The sequence below is a fragment of the Phaethon aethereus genome (assembly GCF_964289735.1).
Source record: "Phaethon aethereus genome assembly, chromosome: 6".
NCBI classification, from domain to species: domain Eukaryota; kingdom Metazoa; phylum Chordata; class Aves; order Phaethontiformes; family Phaethontidae; genus Phaethon; species Phaethon aethereus.
The window spans coordinates 11,872,229-11,898,702 of NC_138580.1; the positions used below are offsets into that span (position 1 = coordinate 11,872,229).

General features: G+C 40.1%; 1 protein-coding gene across 4 annotated transcripts in view; it reads right to left on the reverse strand.

Moving 5' to 3' along the window:
• KALRN (kalirin RhoGEF kinase) overlaps positions 1-26,474 on the reverse strand; it is a gene marked incomplete at both ends in the record, with an annotated part of 523,644 nt that overhangs the window by 190,467 nt on the left and 306,703 nt on the right. For all 4 annotated transcript variants that reach the window (XM_082001554.1, XM_082001555.1, XM_082001553.1 and 1 more), the window contains 3 exons: positions 5,540-5,714; positions 11,625-11,794; positions 26,023-26,214. In XM_082001554.1, coding sequence (XP_081857680.1) covers positions 5,540-5,714; positions 11,625-11,794; positions 26,023-26,214 — 537 coding nt within the window. The remainder of the gene's footprint in view (positions 1-5,539; positions 5,715-11,624; positions 11,795-26,022; positions 26,215-26,474) is intronic.

A 26,474-nucleotide genomic window follows, 5' to 3' on the forward strand; every position in this document is an offset into this window, starting at 1 on the left:
CGTTCAGAGCAGGCTAGAAGAGCAGAGGACTGAAAGTGACAGTATAAGTGGATCTATGAGCAGACTAATACTGAAGGTATATAGTAGAGAAGATGTAGGTAGGAAAGGGTGAATGAAACTGTCACTGCTACAGATCAGGTAAGCAGAAAGCTTGCTGTTCCTCCTTCTCAGGCCTTGGTTTGGACTGACACTGTGCAGTATGACAATTCTGTCACCCATTTTTTTGACAAGAGAAAGAGATGACACACTGGTTTACTGGAGACCTGGGCCACTGAAGTATGAAAAGGCTGTCACAGTGATGATTCTGCTATGGTGCTTTTGGCTCCTGAATCCCAAAAATATCGAGAAACAACGGAATTCAGCTCCAAAAGGCAGGGTGCCCAGGACAGCCTAGTGCTTGCCTTTCCTTAAAATGAAGTAATGTGCAGTTTGAAAACTAGCTATATATGGGGGAAAAAAAAAAACTCACTAAGCATGTAACATTATAGGATTCCAGCTTATGAACAGAAGAGGCTGAATTTTTTCTTACCATTCCCTTTCTTTCAAATGCATCTCAAGATCTCTGTAACTCTTATTTCTAATAAAGCAGCTCATATCTGAGTGTCAGCTGTAAGTCAGTGAGGGGCTATAAAGCATCTTGTACATTCATGCAGGCAGCTAATTCACTTGAAAGATTCTGCTAATGTTATAAACCTGGAATGGGAAACTCAAGTGAGTTGTAAATAACAGTGAAGTAAACTACTGTGAAAGCTGGCTCCCGTTTTCATCTAAACTCATGCTCAGGGACGGATGCAAACACCCAGAAGTGCCAGCAAGTGAAGTCAAGGCTGAAAATTAATTAGCAGGTGAAATGGAGCCAAAGAGATTGAATGGTGGAAAATTAGATATCCAGCAGGTGATGATTTTAGTGATCATAAGGCTTTTTGAAAGATAACAAGTAGCATAAAAGACCAAATTTTATCAAATTGTACAATGGGAACCCCCATAACCCCTTCCAGAGCTATGTCTTGGCCTAGGAACCACATCACTCTGAGACTACAGTGCATAGGCTCTGTCTAGCATTGCAGAGATCCATATGCGTTGCAGGGAACAAAGCAACACACACACAAGAGAAGGAGCTGGGCAGCTCTGGGAAAGGGAGAGGGAAGTTTCTTTGGAGGTAACCAACAACAGTTGCCAGACAGGTTGGCTGAGATCATTCCTGTTCTCAGTCACAGAGTTTTATAGAGGCCTACAGGTAAATTTGATCATCTCTCTACAAAAGCTATAATGAAAAAATATGCAGAAAGACTCTGGGTGGCAGTAATTTTGCTAGGGGTTGAAACTCAGTGCATTTTACCATTCGTATCCTATGTATTTACTCAGCATTTTACTGTATATTAGCATTCATCTCAATAATGGTTAATAAGCCTTTATATGACTATTTCTGAAGCAAGGGACAAAGTGTACTTTACAAATTTTACTGAGGATAACTCTGGAATGAGACTGTGCTTCATATGTATAAAGTGCTCAGCGTGGTGCCAGCACTGCCGCTAACGTCTGCCAGCTATTGTCCCTTGAGTCTTACTCCCTATCTCCTCATAGTGGATCAGCTACCACATTCACATTGCATGAGATCTCCTGAGTTACTTGGTTGGCTGTACAAACTCAGCTGAAGTCTGTATCACACAGAAAGACCAACCATATAATCCTAATGAGCCCATCTTGTCTTGAAATGCGCAATGACTTGGTAAAGGAGTAAAATATATCAGTCAAAGTTAGACACTTCCTAAATAAAGCACAGGCTGTCATTTTATGGTTTTAAAACCTAAGGCAGAATAGCCTCCCATAGGGATAGCTAGGCTCTCTCATGTTCCCGCTACGTCTGTTTCCAGGTGTTGTCATAGTTTGGATTTCATAATTTACTCCAAGAAGTCAGAGCATAAATATCAGTCAATATAATGAGATTAAGGCAAGAATGAACAGGCAGCACATGCTATGTGCCTGTGGATTCATATGCAAATTCGTAACTGCCAAACCTGCCTTGACTCAAGTACAACACAAAAGCTGTCCGTGCGGCTTAGAAGTCCGTAGAACTCCTAAATGAACACAGCTGGTCTGCCCTGCCAAAGAAATAGGCAGGTGGCTTCTCTTTACGTAAAATACTGTTCCTGAAGACAAAATGCAACAATAGTTGGCAGATTTCACTGAAGCACAAATAAAGGTCCAATGATGTCTAAATAGTTGGAAGTACGTGTTGCGCATGCAGTAATTATTAATTCTGAAGTTTGTCTGGACTCCAAACCTCTGTAAAGATTATAGAAAATCTCAAAAACCAGAAGTGCTACAAAACAGATGGGTACAGTGCAAATTTAGGAAGGAGTGCCGAAGGAAAGGGTTTGCATTATTAATTAGAAAGGAGAGAGAGTAGTAGGGAAAATTACCAGAATCAAAAATATTTCATACCAAAACTGGATGGAAAGAGACAATACAAGATGTAGCTATTCTCTGAGACAGAGCTCTAACGTGCAACCTTCCCTAAAGCTGCTGGAAACAGGTGGGCTCCCACAGCTGCATCCCTCTGGCTTCCACTAGAGATGCAAGTTTTGTCTCTCACCAGAGTTCCCAGGGAAGGATCCTCATCATAAGGGATTCCCTGGAGCACAAGAACCCAAGAACCAAGGGTGAGAACAGAGACCTTAAAGAGGAAAAATGGGAAACTCAGTGCTCGACAAGACAGAAGCAGCAAAGAGGACAAAGGTGTTCAGGTTTGGGAGGTGGAGGGCCCAATTCTTGCAGATGGTTTGTGTGAGCACAGGAAGGAGAGAGAGAAACGTGGCTGCAGCAGGTTGATGGGTTTCCTTAGGGGTGTGTTCAATAAGACACTGCTCTTTGGACAGATGGAAGGGGGCTTATTTAGACTAGAAAAGGAGAAATATATTTGACAACACATTGTTTCACTATTCTTAGTCTATGCAGGACGTAGGCTATAATGGAAATTAAAAGATAAATACTTTTCTAGTCATAGCTCAAGCTGCTTTTCTTTAGTACAAAGAAATACTTAATTTTCTATTTTAAATTTCATAATCTTTTTCCCTTAAGAGTTTAGAATAGTCAACCACCAGAAATACTACATGCTTTTTATTTATGGTGATAAAGTTTTTTTGCTTCTCAACAATGGCATGAGATAATTTTGCTAATTTTGATGACAGTTTCCCAATTTTGATAACAGTTTCTCACTGACTTGGAATCTTTATTATACAGCTGAGGCAACTGACTGCAATCTACTTTCTAAGGATCATTATTGTGTCAATTTGAGCCCATTCAGCTGTTGCTTGAAATGCGTAGCGTACACGTGTCATTTAATATTTTATTTCAAATTGCCTTTCTTTTTATTATCTATCAAACTGTTTTTCTTACTTAAGCACTAAATGTACTTATAAAATTTAAGATGCTTATCTGGATATATTTTTCGCTGTGTGTTGAGTTATAAATTAAATGTCATAATTGTTCTAAAATAAAAAAAAATGTTCTTCAGAAAGAGGGAGCTTTCTAAATAAAATCATCTGCACATAGACTCCCTATGAAACATGTTCTCGGATTTCCTTGTAATATTAATCTTGCAGAGGGAATTCAGATGTTCTTATGATAAAAAAATAGCAAATCTACAGTGACAACTAAGTAGCTATTTTCTTTAAAATCTTTTCTAGCTAATCTGATTTTAGAAGACTCTGAAGCACATCTCCAATTTTACATGTCTTAATGTATCACAGCCACTCCAAATGTGTCTGAATGCACAGAAGTAGGATTCATGCAGAAACAAAACATAGGGATCCACATAGTATTTCCATCTCTGGCACCACATATGGAGGGGACTAGGATAAGTCACATTATCTCCTGATGCCTCGATTCCCCATCAGTAAAGCAATCCATGGTGGTAATGACCTTTGAGATCTTTGATTGAAAGAAAAAGAATTTGAAAATAGTGATTAAAAAAAAAAATTCTAGGTTCAGACCTAGAATTTGCAGTGAAACAGGCAGAGATCTTAATGAATAACTCACACGAGTTTACCATATACTGCCTACAGACACATTTGTGTGTTCCAGTATCACATACTGTTTTTAATTGTTTTTACTTCATTATTGAAAACACAGGTGCCATTTATAGGTCAGTACAAGTATATGCATTCACACCCCATTTACATCTTAGTCTCAATTATTCAACATTTGCCACACCATTGTATCAAAATATCTTCTATTTAAATATAGGAGATACTACAGTTACTGCAGGGTCCTGAATTTTGACTATAACATACTTTGCCTTAAGAATGCTATCTGACATGAAATACATGCATTTATACTTATACACACACACTCACAAAGAATACTGTCTCTCAATATCAAGGAGGCTGTATATAACTGGTAAGTAAGATGAAACTATTCCAATTTACATAAATAACAAGCACTGTAGAACAGACTTCAGTACAATACCTAACTATGCAGTCACAACACGAAAGCTCAGATACTCCTCACTGATTTCTATCTCTGACACCCAATTATAGATCAAGACACCTAAAATCCTGTTTCCAGCCTTTTATTCCACTGCAATTCATCATGCCATGTCCATCATGCCAAATAAACACAAAGTATAACACAGCATTCTAAGGCTCTTATTAATTACCAGTACCCAACTTGAGATTACCTACAGATTTACAAACAATACCTTTGGGAATATATCATCATAAAACACTTAAAAGTGCTCCAGGAACTGAACAAGCACCAGTGGGATATAGTAGGAGGAACACACCCCAGAAGGGATATAAGCGCTGACACATGGCTTCCGTGGATTTTATGCACAAGTTAATTTACATGTTGCCTTTTTTGCATCATGTCCTATCAGAATTACAGCAAGTAATTAATGAGATTGGCTGGGGTGTCTTTTAAAGTTTCTCTGTCCAAGAATACCTTAATTATTAATACTTTGATGCGTTTCCTGTCCAGTGTTTTTGATTTCAAAATAGAAGTACAAAACAGAAGTGAAAGATCTTTTTTTGCATGGGGACATAAAAATACACTTTAACTTTCCCCTCTTCTTTTTTTCCTTTTCAAATAAATCCACTGTGATGCTTAAAAAGCCCAGCTTTTAAATATCTTTTCCTTTCATGCATAACATGTTTTTTCACTCGGTGGTTTAAAGCCAAGCATGTATCTCTTTGTGTGCATCTATGTATGTATCTGGAGAGACAAACCTCGCTAATAAGCGATAGAGAACTTTCAAATCCCTGAGTGACTAGTATCAGTAAAGAGTTACAACAGGGGTGTCTTCACTGCAAAGCAGGCAGATTCTCAGCATAGTCAGTTAAGCAGACACAAATCTATTTCGGTGCCTTCTAGCATAGCTTCAACATTCTGAATTTAAAACCTGGTTGTAACTCTCTCTCTTCCTCACTGGGCAGCTGAGCACAATCAAACAGCTCCAGGTGTATCTTAACAGGGTAGGTATACATATACTCCCTCCCCCACACCTTTACCCTTCTCAGGTCATGCAGCCAGCTCTTACCTCAATGGTGTACTGTTCAAAAATCCGGAGCTGAAGGAAAATATCTAGCTTAATCTTCCTCTCATGGAAAAGCTCTTCCATCTGTACCTGGGCCTCGTCGAGCTGCTGAAGGACAGATTCAATGTGGCTGATGGAGCTATTGTGTGGAGTCTTATTGTTGGAAACGGCAGAGTCCCTGTAGCAAGGCAGAAAGCATAGTTAAAGCAGGCAAAAGAGCAAGAACTAGACATTTATGATTCTGTGTGCTGCTGAGAAGCAAACCCAAGCACAAAGAGCCGAGGGAAGGTGTATGCAACACTCATCTCTTCTGCTTGCTGAAATCCTGCAGCTCCTGAGCTCGGCACAAAGTTTGAACACGGGGATCATCCTTTCTTGTGTCGTGACACTGCAACCTTACACACTTGGGAGGGGAGGAGAATGACACATCAATCTCAATGGCTCTCTTGAGGAAACTGGCTGGCAATCCCCTTTAATCCTACAGAGCGACCTGCTCCAGCCTACACTCACACCAAGCTCAGAGATGTTATTTAGTCCCCTGGACTTTTACAAGTTAATTTTGTGCATTTGCTTTATTACTTACAGCCTGATTGAATCAGAATTACCAGCATTTTAGACCAAGGGGTAGGGATGCCTTGATTTCTTCTGAATTATGCAGTACAGCAACAGATGCAGGATACTGTGCAAAAAACTCCATTGAAGGAAAACACCTTTCAAACACTGTAAGACAGTTTAACTTGTCTTTTCACAAGGGTAAGTGAAATGAGACATGCCTGTGATAGGTCAGATACTGCTCCATCTACACCCTCCATATAAAGGGAGCAGAAGTGAGCTAGCCCTTTAACTGGTGGGCTAGGGCCAAGGGGAAGTTTGCTGTACTTGAAAGAAGTTTTAGCATGGACATAGAACAGTCCTGACAGTTTCTTTTCTATTTGTGCTCTCACATATATTAATAGGCTCACCTACAGTCCCTTACATGCCCAGTAAATTTTTTTCCAGTGAGTGTTTTATGCACAAAGAGCTTTTGCAGACATAAAGGGCTGAAATTTCTCCTCAAATGTGCCACAAAAGGTCCCCCAACTTTAAAAAGAACTAGAAAGGAAACTCTGAAGCCATAATTTAATCTTGGTTTTTGTACTTCAGCTAAAACAAGATTTAGATGCAATGTTTTCTTCCGTCCATCCCACTTAAAGGCATGTGATAGCAGTTGCCAACTGAAAACCCTATCAAATACACTGTTGGAAAAACCTGTGCACTGGTAGGATAACAGGATGAAGTGGGTAAACCAGCAGGTTTTACTATTAACATTCCCATCAATCTCCAGTTCTGCCTTGGAGAAGGTGAGGGAGACAATTGCAAATACAACAGCATATATTGGACTCCTGGTGCACCAAGCTCCCACATGTGCAGCGAACTGGCTGACAATATTGGAAGACAAGCAAAATGTCAGGTAATGCTGCTAGGTCACCCCATTATCCCACAGGGACCAAATGCAGCTGGGAGCCATTCTTCTGGCCAGCTAGCCTGGTCTGCTGAGTGCAGGTGCCCACAGAATCTCCCCACTGTGGAAGAGTGCTAGTGCGTTCACAATTTTTAGGTTTTTGTTTTCCTTTTCTGGTTTGAATTTTTCCTCCATAAACATCTAGCAAAGCATTTGTAGTTCTCTACAGAACTTGACTGAATTTCTTGTTCTTTGCAAATTATCATCACGTAGGGTCAGATCAAAACAACGTACAGTCAACTTAGATGTTAATTGAACAGTGTCAGTGAGCATAATAGAGCATAAAAAAGTATAACCTTTTACAGATGCCTTGAATTGTGTGTCAGCGCCTAGTTTCAGAGTCATTTTAGCTAAGTTTAAAACACACCGGTTGTTCTGTTTTCATTATGTGTCTTGAAGGAACAGAAGCATTTGCCTGAACATCTGAGCCTAAGAATAAAATTTAAAATACAGAATACTATTAACTGCATAGTAGTTTGCCATTTGGATGTGTTTCACCTCTTTTTCCTCAAATACTTTTGGTTTGATACACTGAACTTCAGGTGCTCCAGCATTATTCTGAAACAAGTACTACCAACTTCTGTTGCTTATGAGGGGATGTTACACCAATATTACTTTCTCCGGGTGATATGGTTTCTGCCCCACTCAGTCTTGTGTTTTCACCTTACTGGTGACCACAAGACCTCTCTGCCTCCACGTTTGAGCTGTACAGAGGAAGGATGAATGAAGAGAACAAGGTGAGATTTTGAAACTACAGCTTAATCGGAGGCCACACTCAATCAAGTGCTGTTTCCTTCAGTCAGCACCTGTCTTCTTCAAAAGGACATGAAATATGTCTTCAAGTGCAGGATTATTACTATTCATATCTTATCTAAATGACTCAATAAATTATTCAAGACTGGTGTTGAATAATCTCTCACAGGATCTAGAGACACGCTTGGTTTTAGAAATTCTTTTTCATTAAACATGTCACTCCTCAAATCAAGCCACACTCACGTTTCTGTGGCTGATGCAATACAAAAATTTAAGTGTAATAATCTGGTATTTTTTCACAGTCTCCTCAGATAAGGTCGTGACAATCCCTATATAGTCTGATTTGAGAAAGATCTCTCTCCAGAAGAGGAAATTTCTGAGATTGGATGCTTCCACCACAAGATTTCTTGCCCTGTCTGGTGATGAGAAATTCTGGGAAAGAATTCATAGAAGATCCTTACTAGTCTCTGAAAGGTTATGCGGGGAAATTATTGGAAAAAAATACAAAATAAACTTTGGGGAACATAAAATTGGGCTTAGTGCGTTGCTGTTGAGTTTGTTCAGAATGAATACTGCGCTCCTGCAATCACATTCAGTGCTTTAACTGGGAGAAAGCTTAACGAAACATACCCATTATCAAAGCTCATGTGCTGAACTACTGTAAAGAAGGCAAGGTACATAATTACTCACTTTCTTTTTTTGCCCCTAACATTCCTGTTCTTTCACATCTCACTGGACCAAGTGATTGTTTTGCCTTCCACAGATATGCAGAAATATTGACCCCAGCAGCACTCCTAGAAAGGCAGTTCAAAAGATTTGCTTTGTGTTGACTGCTGAGAACGATGATCGCCTTAGTAAAACACTGATAAGGAAGAGTAAAAAAAAAAAAAAATGTTTCCAATGCGTTTCCATGACATGTACAGTGTTGCTAGCCAGGCCTGTTTTATTCCTGACAGGTATGGTCTTCTGATGCAGTCACTAAAGGCCCTGAAGACCTTCTGTGAAGAGCAGTCCCAGGCATTGTATTTAACTAGTTCAGGCAGCTGAGCTTTTCCTAAGCTATGCTGAGGAGACACAGAATGCTATTACACAAATGATCTTCTCTAAACCAATATCTGTTCTCTCAGAGATAAGGACAAGAAACGTAAAATTTTTCAAAGCCCCATTAGTTTTATTGGTTTTAAGCTGTGCTATGACATGCTTGGTAAGAGCAGCGTATTTCATTCTCTTCATTGTTGTAGCATTTGCAATCTTCAGCTATTCTTCACGGCAGGTAGAAGGTGATCCACACTGTGAAACACAATGCTGTGTTAAGGAAAGATTGCAGCATTTCTAGTTTTTCCTCCTTTCTTTTACCTGTGTGTTCTTTACTTTTGCGAGCAGCCATAAAAGCTGTTAGAGTGGGCACACACAGAGATGGTTTCGTGTTTTTCTTACACAGTTCTCCTTCACTTTTTGAAGGAGTCCAGGATCACATTACAGGCATTGCAGTTAGTCAGAGTGCTCAAAAGCAACACTTGAATCGGAGATTGTCCTGACAGTTCAGCTCTCCAAATCTTTGCGTGCGTTCAGGGCCTCTGTCCTTCAGACAACTGTTCTCTCTGTGTTTGGTCTTAACTTTATCAGAAGCAGGGGATCACTTTGCACAAACATGTTCACCCTGTTCCACCTTGCTCACTGCCCAGAATACAAGCCAGACCCCCAAAACAACATTTCTTTGTTAAGAACAGCTACCACAAAACTTGTCTTGGCATTTTACAAATGTTTAGTCATGACACCAATTCCTGAAATGTCTCAAACCTGAGGACTCCCTTAATTTTCAAAGACTGAAACTAAGAATTGCTGAAGTTTATATTAAAAAAAGCTGAAGTCTCACATGCCATCTCCCAGTTCACTTCTTCCCCAGCATGGTCTTGCAGCCACTACATCAGCCTTTCTCCAATAACTGCTATTCATACTTGATGCTCCACTGACTTCTCAGCTCCAAATATCATCCTGGCCACTCTCCAACTCTGCATGCCACTTTCCTACTGATTCAGGTGTGGGCAAAAAGCTTTTAGGCCAATCCCACAGCCAGCACCAGGACTCCTTCAATACAGACATTTTCTGCAGCCACAAACCACGCCACAAACCACACCACACTCCACCTGATGGGCTTACACAGGGTGCCTTTCAGGCTCTTCTCCATGGGTGTTCATGTTGAAATGATGACTGATAGGTGGGAAGAGCAACAAAAAAATTTAGTCCAGAGTTTCACTGCCATTTTGGTGATGTCATAGATATGCCTAAAACTTTGCAAAAAGTTTCTTTGCATAAAGGGAAATTACCATGCAGACCTTTGACTGACCTGTTATGGCTGGCCATACATACATTCTTATCTAAAACCCCCTCCTTCTGGCAGCTCACTTACCAAACACAGCATATTTCCTTCCTACTTATCTCATAAGCCAAGATGAATGGACGGATGGAGCACAGCTATGTCTACTCCTGATCCTTCCTTTCCAACTCTGATCTCGGCAAGCAATACTACAGCTGAGGTCCCTCGCTCTCCCCCTGGGATGCAGGCAAGCCACATACAGCAAGACTAGGAATTTACACAGGTTCTCCTGTGTGGCTGCCTAGGGCTGAATGACAATCAAATCCTAGAGAGGTCCTTTCAAATATCTCATATTTTTTTTCTGACCCAGTGGAGAAGACTTTGCATCCAGGGTGGTAAGAAAAAGCATAGAAGAAAGCTCAGCACATGGCTGCAGTAGAAGACTCAGGGAAACCCAGGAGGGCTAGTAAGGGCAGAGGTCCACCAGGGTCCTTCAATATCTACTCTGCTCTGAAGCACCTTAGGCTTTTGCTATCCTGACTCATGCTTTTCTGCACTTCTTTTGTGGGAACTGAAGGCATCAGATTAGGAAAGCTCAGAGGGCGGAGGATGACATAACTCTCTGGGACAGACTCCGGTGAAATGTGTAAGACCTGGCAGATTTGCATATTTATACACAATGTACACACTACATACATGTAGATAAGGACAATCTGTAACAATACAAAGATCTAAAGGATAAGCGATGTATTGGACTTGGTTTTGAGTTCAGTAACATCACTTAAAGGCAGGAAAGCTCCACTGCTGTCAATAAACTTAAAGCCACAGAAAACCACTGTAAATAATAACAAATGAGAGATATCTCACAGCTACAAGTTTTGTGTAAGCTTACTCTGCAAACATTTGCTCTACTACAATTACAGACTGAAAAAGCAAAAAAAAACCAGCCCCAACTTCTTGGAGCCAGTCTCTTCATGTATTTTAAGTCATGCAAAATAAGGTGTTTTGATTCATAATGCAAGTAGAACTAGCAGTATAAGACACTCTTTGGCAGTATGAATAAACCCCACATGAGCAAAGATAAATAGAAGGGTGCTGCATGCAAAATGAAAGAGTGAAGACTGTTAGACACATGTATATTTTATTAGGAGGAATACACTTCTCCTACATCAGGAGTAACCACATAAATCACAAGGCCTCAGCATACAACCATTTAACAATCTTCTATAAATACCAGCTAAAAATATTCACCTGAAACTTGTTTCAATTCACTTCAATGTGCCTATAAATAATCTTTCTGTCAAACAGGAACCCATGCTGATCCACAGACTACTCAGTCCACATAAATCACTCCTTGCAATTTCAATGAAATACTCAAAGAATTTGAAGAATCATAAATAAGAAAAGAATTAATAAACTCTCTCAATTAATTCTAACTTACAGTTCTCTATTTATGTACACCTAGACCACAGCATACATCAGATTTCTCAATACCTGGCCTCCAGGTGGATGCTTACCTGAGCTGTTGGATTAGATCTTCCCCTTCTTTAATAACATTCAGGGTAGCATCCAAGGTGGCTGTTTGTTGCTGCTGAAACTGCTTGATAAGCTCCTGAACTGCATCCACAGAGTCAGCACAGACATCCTCTAAAAGCTCCTTCTGCAGATCTTCCATCCATGTCCACAGCTGGGAAGGAGGGGAGGGAAATATAAATCAGAGAGGGATTGAGAGTTAACCCTTTTGCTCTCTAATTCCAGATCAGTAAGCATTAAGTAGGGCTGCATGTTTCACGGGAAAACTGACCTAAAGTTTCTAAAACCAAAAAGATGCATTGGTTATGGAGTCTGGTTGATGCAATCCCATTTTAAGCAACAAAGTAAAATAAATACAATATCAGGTAATTTATTCCAAAATTTTCAGTTTATTATATGACAGCAACTAACTATATTATTCTGATTAACTCTTTACACAAGCAACAAATTGTAATGCCCTACAGCTGTGATAATCTAACCCTTTCAGGAGCTGCATGCTATCAGCTGCTATTAATTTCACATGCAGCTGAAGCCTGTTGCAGAGGAGACCTAAAATCTTTGGTATGTATGTATGGTACTGGCTGAAGTCTAGCTGTGCCTTCCCAGGCAGAAGGTTTTATGGAGTGGTGTTTGGGTTTGGGTTTGTTTTTTTGGTTTGGGTTTTTTGTGGGTTTCTGCCACTTATCCCTCACCTCCTCAAAATACACCTCAGATTCTGCTTTTTAACTTTGGGAAAATCCAAACATAGGAGACAGCAATATCACCAATCAATCTCACGTGGATCCATTAATCTTAAATAGTCCCAACTACCAATTTCAAAACAACAACAACAAATCATTTGACTAAGTGCTTAGATGAGAATTTGCAGCCAGCTGTTCATCAGAGATCTGGACAGTGGCAGGCAAGCCCCAGCAGCCCCTTGGTGGCTGTAAAGGCTCAAAGCGAACCGAGGTTTCCCCTTTAAGCTTGCTCGGAAAAGTGAGTGTAAAATTGCGCCAACTGAGCTGGCAGCCTGCCAGCAGACCCTAATGACTCCACCAGAGAGGCTGTTTTCTGTGCCACGCTGCCCCATTAACCCACATTCTGCTGGTATATTCCACAAGGTAGCGGAGAAGTACAGGAGCGGGAAACAACGCGTTGCACCAGCGCGCTGGGGAATGCCGAGGGATGCGGTGCCGGCGGCAGCGGGGCTGTGCTGCCTGCCGTTGCAGGGAGCTGCGAAGCAGTTTGTCTCAAAGGGAGCTACAGCAACACACGAAGCAGTCGACAGACGTTGTGTGGGGGTGGCAAAAGAGCTGGTAAAAACGTTCCTGTTCAAAACGAGGTGCACTGGGTCCCCCATCCTACAGGATTTCTTCTGAGATGGCGAATTCTGCATGTGCGTGTAAAACGAGAGGAGGAGAGGGACGTCTTAAGTGCCAGCTGTCAAGGCTTCTCTCAATTAGCGTCCAAACTTAAGGCCAGTCACCGAATGTTAAGCTATACGCGTGCCTCTGACTTCAAGGATATCACCCTGGTCTAAACCAAAATAATCAAAATCAGAACCTGTCCCAGAACTGCTCACGATAGGAGAAAACGGAAAGCCGGACTCTGGGCACTCTGTCCCCAACTCTGCTACTGACTCCTTGCTTGACAGACTTACAAAACAAAATTTTAAAATGTATGCCTAATTTGAAGACTTTTCAGTTAGATCTTCAGAGTCAGCTTTGACTATTTTAGGTAAACACCTCTGTTTATTCATAAATAGCATAATCATAATGGCCTACCCTACTACTGGCCCCAAATGGAATGTCTTTGCTCAGGTTATTTACATGTTTTCACATTCTCAGGAGAAAGGCATGATATAAAAAGGCAACTACTAAGAAAAGAAACAAATACAATTAAGTAGTCAGGCTTGTGAAATGAATTAAAGAATGAAAACCTAACAGAGCTTTTTCATTTGTGGCCTAAGGTCCAGGTGCTAAATTTTGGGAAGGCACTGTAAAGGAAAATGCATTAATGCCTTTATGTATGAATTCAGAATCTTCCTGGTTTTGATCTGATGCCTGTACCCGCTCAAACAGTAGGGACAGCTGGACTCTAACAGGCGAGGACCGCATTGTTCGGGAATATTACTTTCGCTGCTTATCAGATCTTCACGTAACAGAGCATTTTGTAAATATAGAAGAGAAAAACGGCCATGCCTATAAATTATCCTTCTGTTTCAAGTTGGGAAAGCCAGTAGTTTTTTCATTTCTTGCTGTTCTTCATCATATTTCATTTTTCCACTTAAGATAACCAAAAAAGCTCAGGGAATTTCCTTTACAAAAATGAAAGTGAAACTGAGAACTTGCTTCATTGTCAGGAATCTGCTGTTTTCTTGAAATGATCATGTTAGAAAGGGCAGAGGAGAACGTTTCCAATCCCCCACTGTGACTTCAGAGGAAAACCCTGTTTTCAAAACTGTCTCCAGAACCCAACTTTCAGCAGCAGCTAAAAGGATTCAGACATCTAAGATCCTTAGTCACTTTTTGAGTACGCTTCTCTAAATCAAAGCAGTTTTGAAATACTTAAACTGTACTGTACTCACCTGGAACCAAAATATTCATTAATTTCAGAGAGCACTCAAATATATTAACTCACATTCGCTTCAGATGTTTCCATTATGACCTCTGACTGTAAGGATTTGCATAATAAAATCTATCAGAATTTAGGTCATCCTTGACTCAGAGGTCTTTAATCCTTTGGACTCCACCAATCCCTGGGGAATCCTAATACAAAGAATCAGTCAATATTAATAAGATTAGTAAGATCTTTCAGGAACAATTTACAATAAAAACCTGATTAAAACCCTCCTAGGTTATGTGCTACAACTAACAGCACCTGAAATAAATTACTACCAAACCCCACTTGTGAATGCCACAGCAATGAAAAAATGAACTCCATGTCATTGCAACACCAGAGTCAGAAGAGCTGTTAATCATAAAATAGAAATCACATCCTCTTTGTCAGAGCTCAGGAAAATCAGTCTCTAGTAGGGCTTGATGTTTAATTCCAATGCAACTATTCAACTGATTTTAAAAAATCCTAACTATTAAAACCCCAAATCATTAGACACCTTGTGCATTTATTAATTTGTGCTGCGACCCACTCTAAACAGCTAGCTAGCTTAGACTGAGTGAGCCATTTCAATTTTTCATTGAAGTTTGATGTATTACACAGGACAACTATTATCTCCTATTTGCAGAAACTGACTTTCTTTTTTACTCTTAGCTAGAGAAAAATTTGTCAGCACCTATCCCATTCACATACATACTCCAAACTACTGCTAACGTATCACTTGATCCCGTACAGAGGGTGTATGTAGATGCATGCAGACATTTCAAATACTAACACCATATCTCCACATCCAGCTGTGGTGACTTTCACTAAGCTTGCCAGTGATGCACATCTCCAGGAAAGGAGATCACCTCTGAGTTGTCTTACTTAACATATACTAAACCAAAGATACAAAATCCTAGAAAACAATGAAGAAATAAAAAAATTTTAGTGCATCCTTCAAATTGACCTATGCTTTGGTATGATTAATTGGATATGGAAATACTAACGCATTAGTGGTACAACCTGAATTAAGCCCATCAGACAGAGAGATCTAGCCACAAACCTGACTCATGCAAACTACGTCTAAAAATGTTATCGTTGCCAGCTGCGTAGAAGTCTAAGGGAAATGCCTAGCCTTAAAACCTCCATGCTGAAGGTCCATAGAGGCTCCAGAACTGAAGCTTTATTTATCAAGCTAACCATGGATTTAAACAAGAAAAACAATTCTCTTCTGATTATTAGACCAGCGGAAAAGAAGAATGACACCGCCCCCCTCCCCGCTTCTTTTGGGGGATCGTCTGGCACCTCTCATGCATTGTAGCATCTTCTGCGTCCATCTTGGATATAAAACACAGGCAGTTTCCCTCCATCCAAGAGACAATATGGCTCTTTATTCCCAGCTATTTCATCTGATGCAATACCCTTCATTTTACTCAAGTACTTAATGAGACCACTTACCGGAGGTTTGAAGGACATCTGTGCCTGTTACCTAGAAATTAATGCTTCTGACTTAGAGCAAGGGACCACTTTAAACAAAATCTAAAACCTAAAGAGATTGCTAAGAAAATCTTGCCTGCGTGTTTGGAATAACTATTAAACACCCAGTATTTATACGCTGCTATTTGCAAATGCCAGAGATGAGTTTTAATCCCCTCAAAACCAGTTTAAAAACACTGAGTAATGAGACCAGTGATAATCAAAGAACTAGTCAGTTCAATCCATGAGAATTACCATTGTACAAGATTTTTGCTAGTCCTTCAAAGCAAGAATGTTAATGGAAACACGCAACTTTCCAGGGTATATATTCTACGCCTTCACTATGTCAGAGAAGTGTCATGTGTTGCAGAGCAGGCCCCAAAAGGATGCTCATGCCAACTCAGTAAAGTGAACATCCACCACAGCAATGAAGGCTAGAGCAGAATGCAGAAGAATTCAGTGAAATACGGGGACCCTCTTTTCCCACCTGATTTACACTGCTTCCACTCCATAAGTTGTAACATAAGTGTGCAGAGAACCAAGGGCAGGTTGAGAAAAAAACCAAATACAAACAGAATTGCTCCAGAGAGAGAAGTCCATCAAGCCTGTTTTCCTCTGCTACTATGCCAGGCTTATATAGACCTATTCTGAGCAGTAAATCCAGTTTTTTCACAATATGCATTAGGAAGTCACACAGACCTCAAGTTCAGGTTAATTTATGGCAGGACTTCAGCCTGTTCTTGTCTTTAAGCACCTGTTCAAGTGCTGTTGTCAATCTGGCTTCATTGCCACAGCCTATAGGAAATTGCCCTTTCTATCCTCCTTTTCCTGCACAAACATGGCGGGGATGATAATAAAACTTTTCAGCACAATTAGCCTCATCAGCTGATGTTTATTCACACTTAGAATGCATCCACTGCCGTTTCTGTTGAAAGAACCAATGGTTGTTATAAATTGGAAACATGTTTCAACATCTTCCAAAGTCATATTCAAACTCTCATGGAAATGTCAACAGAAACATAGAAAACAATGTACGTAATGATGAGCCGTAATGTGACCACATGCCACCAGTGAAGTGTCACACAGTGACAGCGTACCTAATAAAATGTGACGAGATGGGATATGACCAGACACGACATATGAAATGCCACAATATGTGACTTCCATGATAAGATACAGCTGATGAGACACCTGCTGCAAGATGTTGTCAGATACCACCAAACTGGTTGGGAAGAAACAATGACTGGAAAGTAAGGGAACATTCTGTGCAAAACCCATCTGATCTCTTCCTAACCTCTTTCTTGCTTTTTCCCTTTTCCTTGCCAATTTCTTGACATTCGTCCTTGGTTGGGCTGCATCTGGTGCTTCTGTATGCTGATGCTTTTAAATTAGCAACCTTGCCTATGGCAAAAGGATTTGCAATGCCTAAACATCTGATGCTTTTTCGAAGTCCTGCATGGACCAGATTGATATAGCATAAAATAATCTCTCAAGGGAAACGTGATTTGGGTAGCTACACCTGCATCAGAGAGTGTGTAGATCCCAGCCCAAGGTCATGTAAATGTAATTCAGGGACTATTTGCTCTAGGAGAGAAAGTTGGCTTCCAACTAGAGAATCAGATGTACATGTTCTGTGCTTTTGCTACCATCATGAATTGCAAAAACATGTTCCTCATAGTATAATTCTAATTATGAATCTGGATGTAATTAACTGCAATAATTGTACTAAGCAAATCAAATTCTGCACTTGATCATACTGATAATAGGCTTGGAGAAGTTCTTCCTACATCAGAAGATTTACTCAGATTTACACTGGTGTAATACAGTACAATTTGGTGCAGGAGGAGATTTCCATAGCTGTAAAACATACACTGCAAATTCAGCAATTTACTTAAATGCAGGTACCATTACATTTTCCTCTAAATTGTTCACTGGTTCTAAATGTTTCACTGCTTCTCAAATGGGACTTGCATTACCTCTTCCTTCTGTTCTTTTTCCAGAGACTGGCCATATCACTTGCAGTCTTACCCTAATCTGCTGCGTTGAGCCTTTTGTGCAACTGTGTGCACTATGCCCTAGGAGTCTCAGAAATAGATCACTTGTGACAATTCTGAATCATTCTGAAACTTGCTAAGGATTAAAAAAACTGTGGGACCTTTCTCTAACCAGTCTTATTGGATCCATCAGCTTGAACCACTACACTGACACTAACCATTTTAAACTGTAGACTCCATTGCATATGCGTACTTAAGGCGTCTTCTGAGTGATGAGTGAGCTACAGGAGTGTAGATGAAGACTTACTCAGTACGCAAATGATCACAGGCACTGACTGCCCACTCTGTTGCCTTTGTACACAGAAGTAAAAGCTGCAAGCCCACAGACTGGAACTGGGAGAAGCTCATCTTCCTCAGCTTCAGGAAATCAGGAAAATGGGCTGTAATATGACTAATAAAAGGGTAATTTATGAGAGTCAGCATATGCTATTAAAGATGCTTGTAAAACACCCTTCTAGCTGCAGCATGAACCACTATTATGTGGACTGCAAGGCATACAGGCTGGAGACCCATCTCTGTAACACACAAAACACATCCAAGGGCCCTCAAAAGCTGATGACAATATTTAAGTGAAGCCAAGCAGTCAGTCAAAATGTTGGTGAAGGGCCTGAAAAATATGTATAGGAAAGTGTGAACTTAAATGGAGTCTATAGGAATCCTTTGGCTAGCGCATGGCAGGTGATGGAAAGTACCTCTTTTCCATGCAGCTGCCCTTGCTCAGTTGCAGGTTCAACTTCCTGAGGCTTGATCTATATGGCTGCATTTACAAACATTTAGTTCTTATTACCTTGATTCTGTCTCACAATTTTTTGCCATCACAGATGGCAGAATTTTATTCACTAGCAGTCTGGCCGTGCTTCAAACTCCCCTGCTCAAGAGCGGGATGTACTGCCAGGATACCACATCTCTCTCCATTGCCAGCTTCTTAATCCTTCATGAAAAAACCTTGCCTCTAGATAACAAATGGACAGGAAAGAGGGGCACCCCACACCACTCCAGCTGTCCTGATTCCTCAGTCCCAGATCTTTGGTAGCTTTACAGACAAGATTTAACTGTGCAAAGAAATCACCAACATGAATGACTGGTGTATGTTTGCATTTTGGTCAAAGCCACAGTCTATGGTCTGGAGCTGGAGAGGGATTTGCTCTTATTTTGCTGCTTCATGGTAATTGATTACTGATAACCCAGAGAGAACTTCTACACAGCTCACACAAAAATAACACTTGTTAGGCCAGCAGAGCTCTCTCTACAGCCCCAATTATCAGATTGATAACAGTAAGCTGGCAACACGTGTCTTCAAGGAATCTGCCATCCAGGCAAAGGACTGCACACACGTTACCTGTACGTGCAGCTCTGGTAGTTCCCTTCTCCCACATCCTCTGCTCTCTGCCTACAAATTCAGCTCTGATGGGAATATCAGAATGTTTATGAACTGAGTACTTAATTTTTAGAAAAATCAGCATTTACTTAATCCCTTATAAAAACACTTGTTGTTTTCATCCCCTTGTCTTGTGACTTTTCTGCTTATAATACTACCCCCATCAAACTACACCGATTCAGCTCCCAGCAAAAACAACATCCATACTTGTAAGAGGCATAAATTTAAGGTTTGATATTTCACAGCCCTGCAGTGAGAGGAGGGGCAGATATTTTCAGAGTCTAATTTTGTATGCTGCTTTATATGTATTTCAGCTGTTCGTTTTAACCCATTGAAGGAACAAAATTTCTAGCTTTTGAAAAAGGCATGTGGTGCTTCATTCTAACCCTGAAAAGTGCTGGGATGTGAAATGGCCAGTCAGTGAATATTTTATGTACAGAGAGGCAGTTTGGGTCATTTTTTGTTTTATGCTTTCATTGTTTTTTAAATCTGGCCACAATATGAGAAAAGGAACAAAAGCATTGTCCAGGACAGGAGTAAGTGTACAAGTGTGTAAGACAAATACTTTGTGGTAGACATCTTCAGAGACCAAGACCTTTTTGGAACTTCTAGAAGTTGTCAGCAAATGGAATTGCTAAACTGATTATCCCCTTCATCACAAGACTCTATTATCTAATGGGCGATTGCTCTGAAATGTCAACATTAACAGTTAAAGTCAAACAACAAATTATTTAGTTCAGTAACATTAACTTTGAATCCTGGGTCAATTTACAATGAATGACAGGCTTATACAATATATCCCACAACCACTGTCATGTTTACTCCATGACTAACTTTGATTCATTCTGTCAACTCTCCTTATGAGAGTCAAAGCAGCAGACCTGCTTCCCACCAACTCTGCCACAATGTGAGGGCCAAGCCCTGTCAAAATTAGTGACCTACCTTGAAATAATCGCCTAATTATGATATTCAACAAAAGCAGAGAGAATTTAATTTCATAGGCCTTGATTATCAAGTAAAATTAAGTTAGAGGTACTTGCAATAAACGCTGTTATTGTTCCTAACTGACAAGTAAACTGACAGTAAACCCACTCCCATTACTCACTTGAGTAACCCCACTGATATCTATTGGGTGACCAAGGTGACCTGCTGAACACAAATAATTTAGGCCTATATAGGAAACTGCCTGACACTTAATGGTCCAGGGCTTTGCTCTCAGTTTCTCATGGCCTTATCAGACAAGCTGTTCAGAGTGAAGCTTTCCATACCAGGTATCTGCCTAAGGCTGACTTGATGAATTTTGAGGTAAAAGGTCCAGAATGAAAAGAAGGGGAAAAAGGACTTACTTTGCCTGTGTTAGAAAAGGAGTCTTATTTCTGCTCACAAGAGATGCTCCAGACCCTCCACACTTTTAAGCAAGCATTTGAAATTTTGCAGGGTTTAGCCTTGATGTCAAGAATAAACATTATATTATCCCCGTGAAAATTTGCCCAAATTTGGTCACTCAGAAGACCTCTGCCAAGTTCCAGTTTGCACATGTTCAGTAAGAACCTATTAAGAGTTTGGCAGTTCATTTTTCTCAACATTAAATATTTCCTGAGCAAACTCATTCCCCTGCTCTGTGGGCCGGGTAGACCTGGCAGGCTCCACATGGAACTGCAAGAACTGAGCACCTCATCCTCTTTCTCTTCTGACCTACCAAGGGCCAACAAAGCACAGGGCACATGGCCTGAAACCACACTACTGCCTGTCCGGCTTTTGGCTGCTGTCTTGCAGGACTCAGGGCAACACAAAGGTGGTAATCTGAAACCCACTGAGGTAAGAGAAACCTAGAGTTAGTAAAACATGATTTTCATGCCCCAAAGAGCTATGAAGCAATTGCAGAACTCCTTTGTAGCTCAGGTAAGACCCATATACTCTAAATGGATCTAAATTCAGTGAAGTTGCTTCTTGTTCTTAAATTAGCAACTTCATTATCAACCAATACAACAAGTAACACAACAAACCTTTACTTCAGTTATATAAAGAATACACTGAGGTACATATACTTGCTCTTAAACACGTACAATAATCCTAAAAGTTTAAAATCCCCCTGATGAAGCCAAGAATTTATTTCCATGTAGATATCATACACAGCTACCTATGTGTAGTCTCCTCTCAACACTTACTTGAAGAAAGTAATTCCCAGGCTTTTCTATACTATTGTTTAAACCCCCAGCACTGAAGCTGTATCAGAAAATGCTGGTATCAGTATTTCCTGCCACTTGAAGTCAGGCATAACAAAACTATGATTGCTAAACAGAGAAGAAAATCTTTATGGAAAGTAAAGACATTTACAAGATGCTAGGTCATCCTTTAATTATGCAAGAGGATTTTAAAAGTTTTTAATGATATGGAAATCAGTGCTCTTTGTGTCTACATTTTTATACTTGGAATGGTAAAGTACATTTCAGAACCATAAGTATAAAACTGTGAGACCAATGTAAAATATTCAGATAGTGAATTACAAGATGTTTTTATTATTTGCCTTGAGGTTTTTGAGTCTTCAGGGTATGATTTTATCATATCTGCAACCTCTTCTCCAGGTGGCTTAAAAAGGATTTTTTAAACAAAATGAAATGACAGCCAAGAATCCTGTATCATCATTTGATCCTAGCAGCTGAGAGCTCACAGAAAAATATCAACTATCATGAGATTTGTAATACAACTGCAAGACCTGACAATCCTTGATTCAGATCTGATGTAAGAACGTGAATTCAATCACAGTTAATCCTGAGAGAAATTATTTGGGTACAAGTTTGTTGAATGCATTTATCCCACTGATAATAATTTATAACTTTACCCTGCCATATAGATAACTGAATTTGATTCCCGAGGTACCAGGTTTCTGTTCACACCATCAGGAATGTGTTGGCCTAAAGGGGTGTGAAAATATTGACTACAAACTAAGAAAGCATAATGAATGCTGTAGAACAGTAGGACACACAACATCTCTTTTATAAGCATGGCAATAGGACAACTACATTACTCATGAATTATGACACTAACAATCACTTAGGGGACTGATCTGAATTTATGCCTCTAAAATGTTTTTACCATACCAGCAAGCCATCATTTCAGCCTATTGCATGTATTCTTAAGTAAGGCCACTTAAAAAAAAAATCAAAATTCTTGTTACGCTTAATTGACAGTCTTTTCCATATTTCTTCAACTGTGTAAATCAGAGTTTAGCAGAAGGAATCCTCTCATAATGCTTTCACATGAAATGAGCAGTGATTCAGATCTACTGCATTATAAAAAAGCTACTCTTAAATTTCATTGCTCATGGGATATCTGGATTTAAACAACTCCCAAATGCAACACTATATATTGTCCTGAAGAAATTCCAGCAAAGCAGATTACAAAAGGAAACATTTCTTTGACAAGATCACTTTTTAAAAATGGGAGCTCTTAAAAGTTTCTTGGGTGCTGGGAATCTGAGTAGTCACATGTGGAGATGAAAAGGTGGGCAGAGTACAGGTGAAGCAGTGAAAAGTTCACGATCAATGCACTCATCCACACCTGGCAATTATTGCATCAGAAATGCAGTTCATCTGTGCGAGGAAGACTGTCAGAAGTGACATGTGCATTGCAGGAAGATATTTAGGATATTTCCATAAAAACCACGTGAGTAACAGTGATTCTTTCTACTGAATTCTCCCTTTCACCAGTTCTGTCTCAGTAGATTAATATATCAAGAAATAATGAGAATTTGGAAAACTTAGATGAAAAATACATCTAGGCCGTAGCATAGTTTCCTTCATTTTTGCCAAGCAAACATTAAGGGAATGGTTTATTCATTTCAAGGACATAAGAGAAACAGTTGTTAATAGTTTAAGAAATGGTTTTAAGAACTACAAAGGGTGAAATGAATAATGATGGTTATTATTAACTAATAATGCCTTCTAGAATAATGCAAAATATGTCAGGTGTTAAACATGTCAGCCAAACTACTTTCTCCTCACCCCAAGACACTCCCAGGTGAGGGGCTTGGATGGGCATGGTCCAGCAACAGGCGCTGCATGGCAGGTAGGAAGGGGCAAGGTTAATCAGGGAGGTGTGTGTCAGCACTGTAACTGGAATGCCTCCTGGTAAAACAGCAGCAATGGATCTCAGATCTCCCTCTATTTTACTGCTGCAGCAAAAGGATTTTTTGCCTTTATATCTGCTAGAATTTAAATCTGACTCCAAACTCTTTAAATTAACTAAAACTGCTACCGACTCAAAGGGAATTTTGTTTGATAAATCCTGACTTTAAAATTGGAATCTGATGTTACCTTTGTTGTTTGGGGCTGAAATCCCAGCAAATACAGTGAATTTATTTTTAAGCAGTTTCATAAAATGAGCATGGATGATGCAAATCTGACCTGGACAAGTGGGTGAGCGGCCAGAGCAAGAACTTGCATTTGGTGCAGCCCAGCTCTGAAGGCTGGAGGTCTCATCGGGGCTGAGCATATTTCCCAGTCAGAGCCCAGGGAGGAACCAACTGAGATCAGTTGGTATAAAACAGAGAAAGGACATAGTACTATCATAGGCATGGTGGCAAAGGAAGGACATCTGTATTTCTTCATTTTTGAGGAATCCATCTATCTGTTTTATATTCATATTGAAAAATGACAATTACATTGGTTAACTCGCTGTTTTACACTATACCTGAAAGGCCAAGCAATGAGTCATTTCTACTTGAGCCAACCTTTTTATAGCATAAAAAGGCAAATACAGATCCAAACATGCACTAAGGCTCTCTTGCTGTAATGCTTTGCCCTTTGCACGAGGGTTCCCCCGGCAGTCTTTAGTTACTTCACTGTGTCTGTGGGGATCCCCACAGCTGGCAGACAAATACTAAAACCGCAGCGATTTCCTCACTTATTATTTTTGGCAAAAAAACGAAGTATTGGGCTGTGTGACTCCCACCAGTGCAGAAACATATCACTGAAGGAGGCAGGTAGTGACATACAATGAAATTCAGTGAACCTGCAGAAAACCAGAGTGTTTGACCCCTACAGGAGTGCATTAACAGAGGGGTAAGGAAGTGAAAACTTCCTTTCTCTTGCAGAGCTACTGTGCACCCTCTGATGTCGGGACACTGCTGGAGACTGCAATAACCTTAGCAGCCTCTTTGCACCCAACCCAATAGCTGTCATTCATTCTAATGAATGTGCATTCCTGGGTCCACCACGACTTTGCTGATGTCCCAGTTTTACGCTACAAATCCCTCGTCTGTCCCTCTGGAGAGGGTGAGGCACCCAGAGCCTGTTCACTCTGGATTTCCCTAAAACTGACAGCAAGTACTTACTGAGCTTTCCAAAAAGGCACCACAGCACCAATCTGTCCCATGGGTAAATGTCAATGAGGTGGAGATTTAGGGTTTACTCTCAATATCTAGTAAGCAGCATTGATGCTCTCACAAAAAACCTGTTTTGTAACAGTTTCAAAAAAATGTGCATTTTTATACATCTGCATTTCCATACACCAAAACAGGACTCATTAAAATCAGCTGACCGGAGCAGGCAAATTCTCTTCTTGTTGAAGAAGGGTAGAAGTGAGTATAGTGCACTGCAACCTAAAACCCTTCATACAGGGAAGCTCTATTTCCCAAATACAAATTAGGCTACACAGCACCAGTAATCATCAGAAGAAATTTAGATGATAGAAAACATACTATACTGATAATTTCCTGGAGTCATGCTTATCTTTGTGTTACTAGTCACCACCTGCATAGGTGAAGCAAGGTTAATCACAGTAGGAAACTGTTATGAAATAATTTTGACTGAGGAAATAACCAATTAAGTTTCCCCTGCAGCAAATAAGCATAGCTGCAAGTGTTTGAGCTACTCTGGAAACAATAGTACTATTCACAAGCTTAAAGTAACTAGATTTTAGTATATGCAGGAATAGGATATAAAAGGAAAGCCTTCATGTATCAACAGTTATAATGGACACGCTGTCACTCCAACTATCTTCCACGCGTATATGGACGTGTGCATACACCTATTTAAGGAGGCTCCCCAACACGCTGAAGCCTGCTATACACAACTTACTTGCAGCATGTAAATCAACAAACAGGCAAAGCTTTCAGCTTCTAAGAGCATTTCTCGGACCAAGTGTGCTTTTGCAAACAGATGCTGCAGAGCATGAAAACAACCATTCTGACTAATTCCATCTCTCTCAGCAGAAACCCTATCTTTAAAAGTCACTCATCATGGAATGGCCTTTGGTCTGCAGAAAAATGTGAAGTATGCTTTAATTACATCCCCAGTGGCCTCCCATTTGACGTCCTGTCCACTGTATCTCTGGCGAGACAGTCTTATCTCTGGATATTTTTCAATTACACCAAACAGCATTTCTTCAGGTCCTCACTGATTCACTGTATCAGTATGTGGCTATTTGCTCTTTAACTGTAATTTTGAAATGTGAAGTCTGCCTCATTAAATAATGTAAGATTTCCAGTTACACATAATAATAATGGCTATATTAATTAACATTACATTCAAATGGAATCCTTCTGAGGATACGTATCACACTGCTAAGATGTTTATACCTAACGTGTTAATATCAGCTCATGTTCTTACAAGAGAATTCTTGCTTTATAACAATATATTCTAGTTGTGAATTAATCACTGCTTGATATGTTAGGTATGTTGTCCCTTATTTTAGTGTACTATATCATCCATATGTTTCATTCACATTTTGTTTACAAAACTTTAACTTTACAACAGTTAGTCATATGCATCAAATGAACTGGATATCAGCCCTGCGCGGTGAAGATGCCTTTTCTATGTCATCTGAGTTTTCAGAGTCAGCCTCTTGCAGCACTCTGCAATAGACAGGAAAATTCCCTCATGCACATCTTACCTCTTTGGTGTGGGTATGGAAGGAGACTGACATGTCCAAGAGAAGTTTCCTCTGTTCCACTCTCCGGACAAAGTCCTGAATCCGTACTTCCAGATGCCGGGCTGCTTTATAGATCTCTTCAGGGTCACATTCCCCAGTCTGAGCCAACTGCTCTGCAGCCTCCAAAAGCTTGTCTGCATTGGTGTATGTATTCTACCAGCAAACAAAGCAAGAAACGGAATATGAGTAATACAACTGTGGCAAGTAAACCCCCGAAACAGGCTGCTTATACTTTCAAAGGCATGAAAGCAAGTGATTACGAAGTTTTAAAACAACAGTTCCTACTGGCACTGCCATCTGTGAAATGAGAATGTATAAAGCCACATAGACTAATTCCTGAGCACACATGAAATAATTTATTTGAAACACACCACCCAGCTGCATCCTGCCAGGCACAGCAACAGGACTGTGCA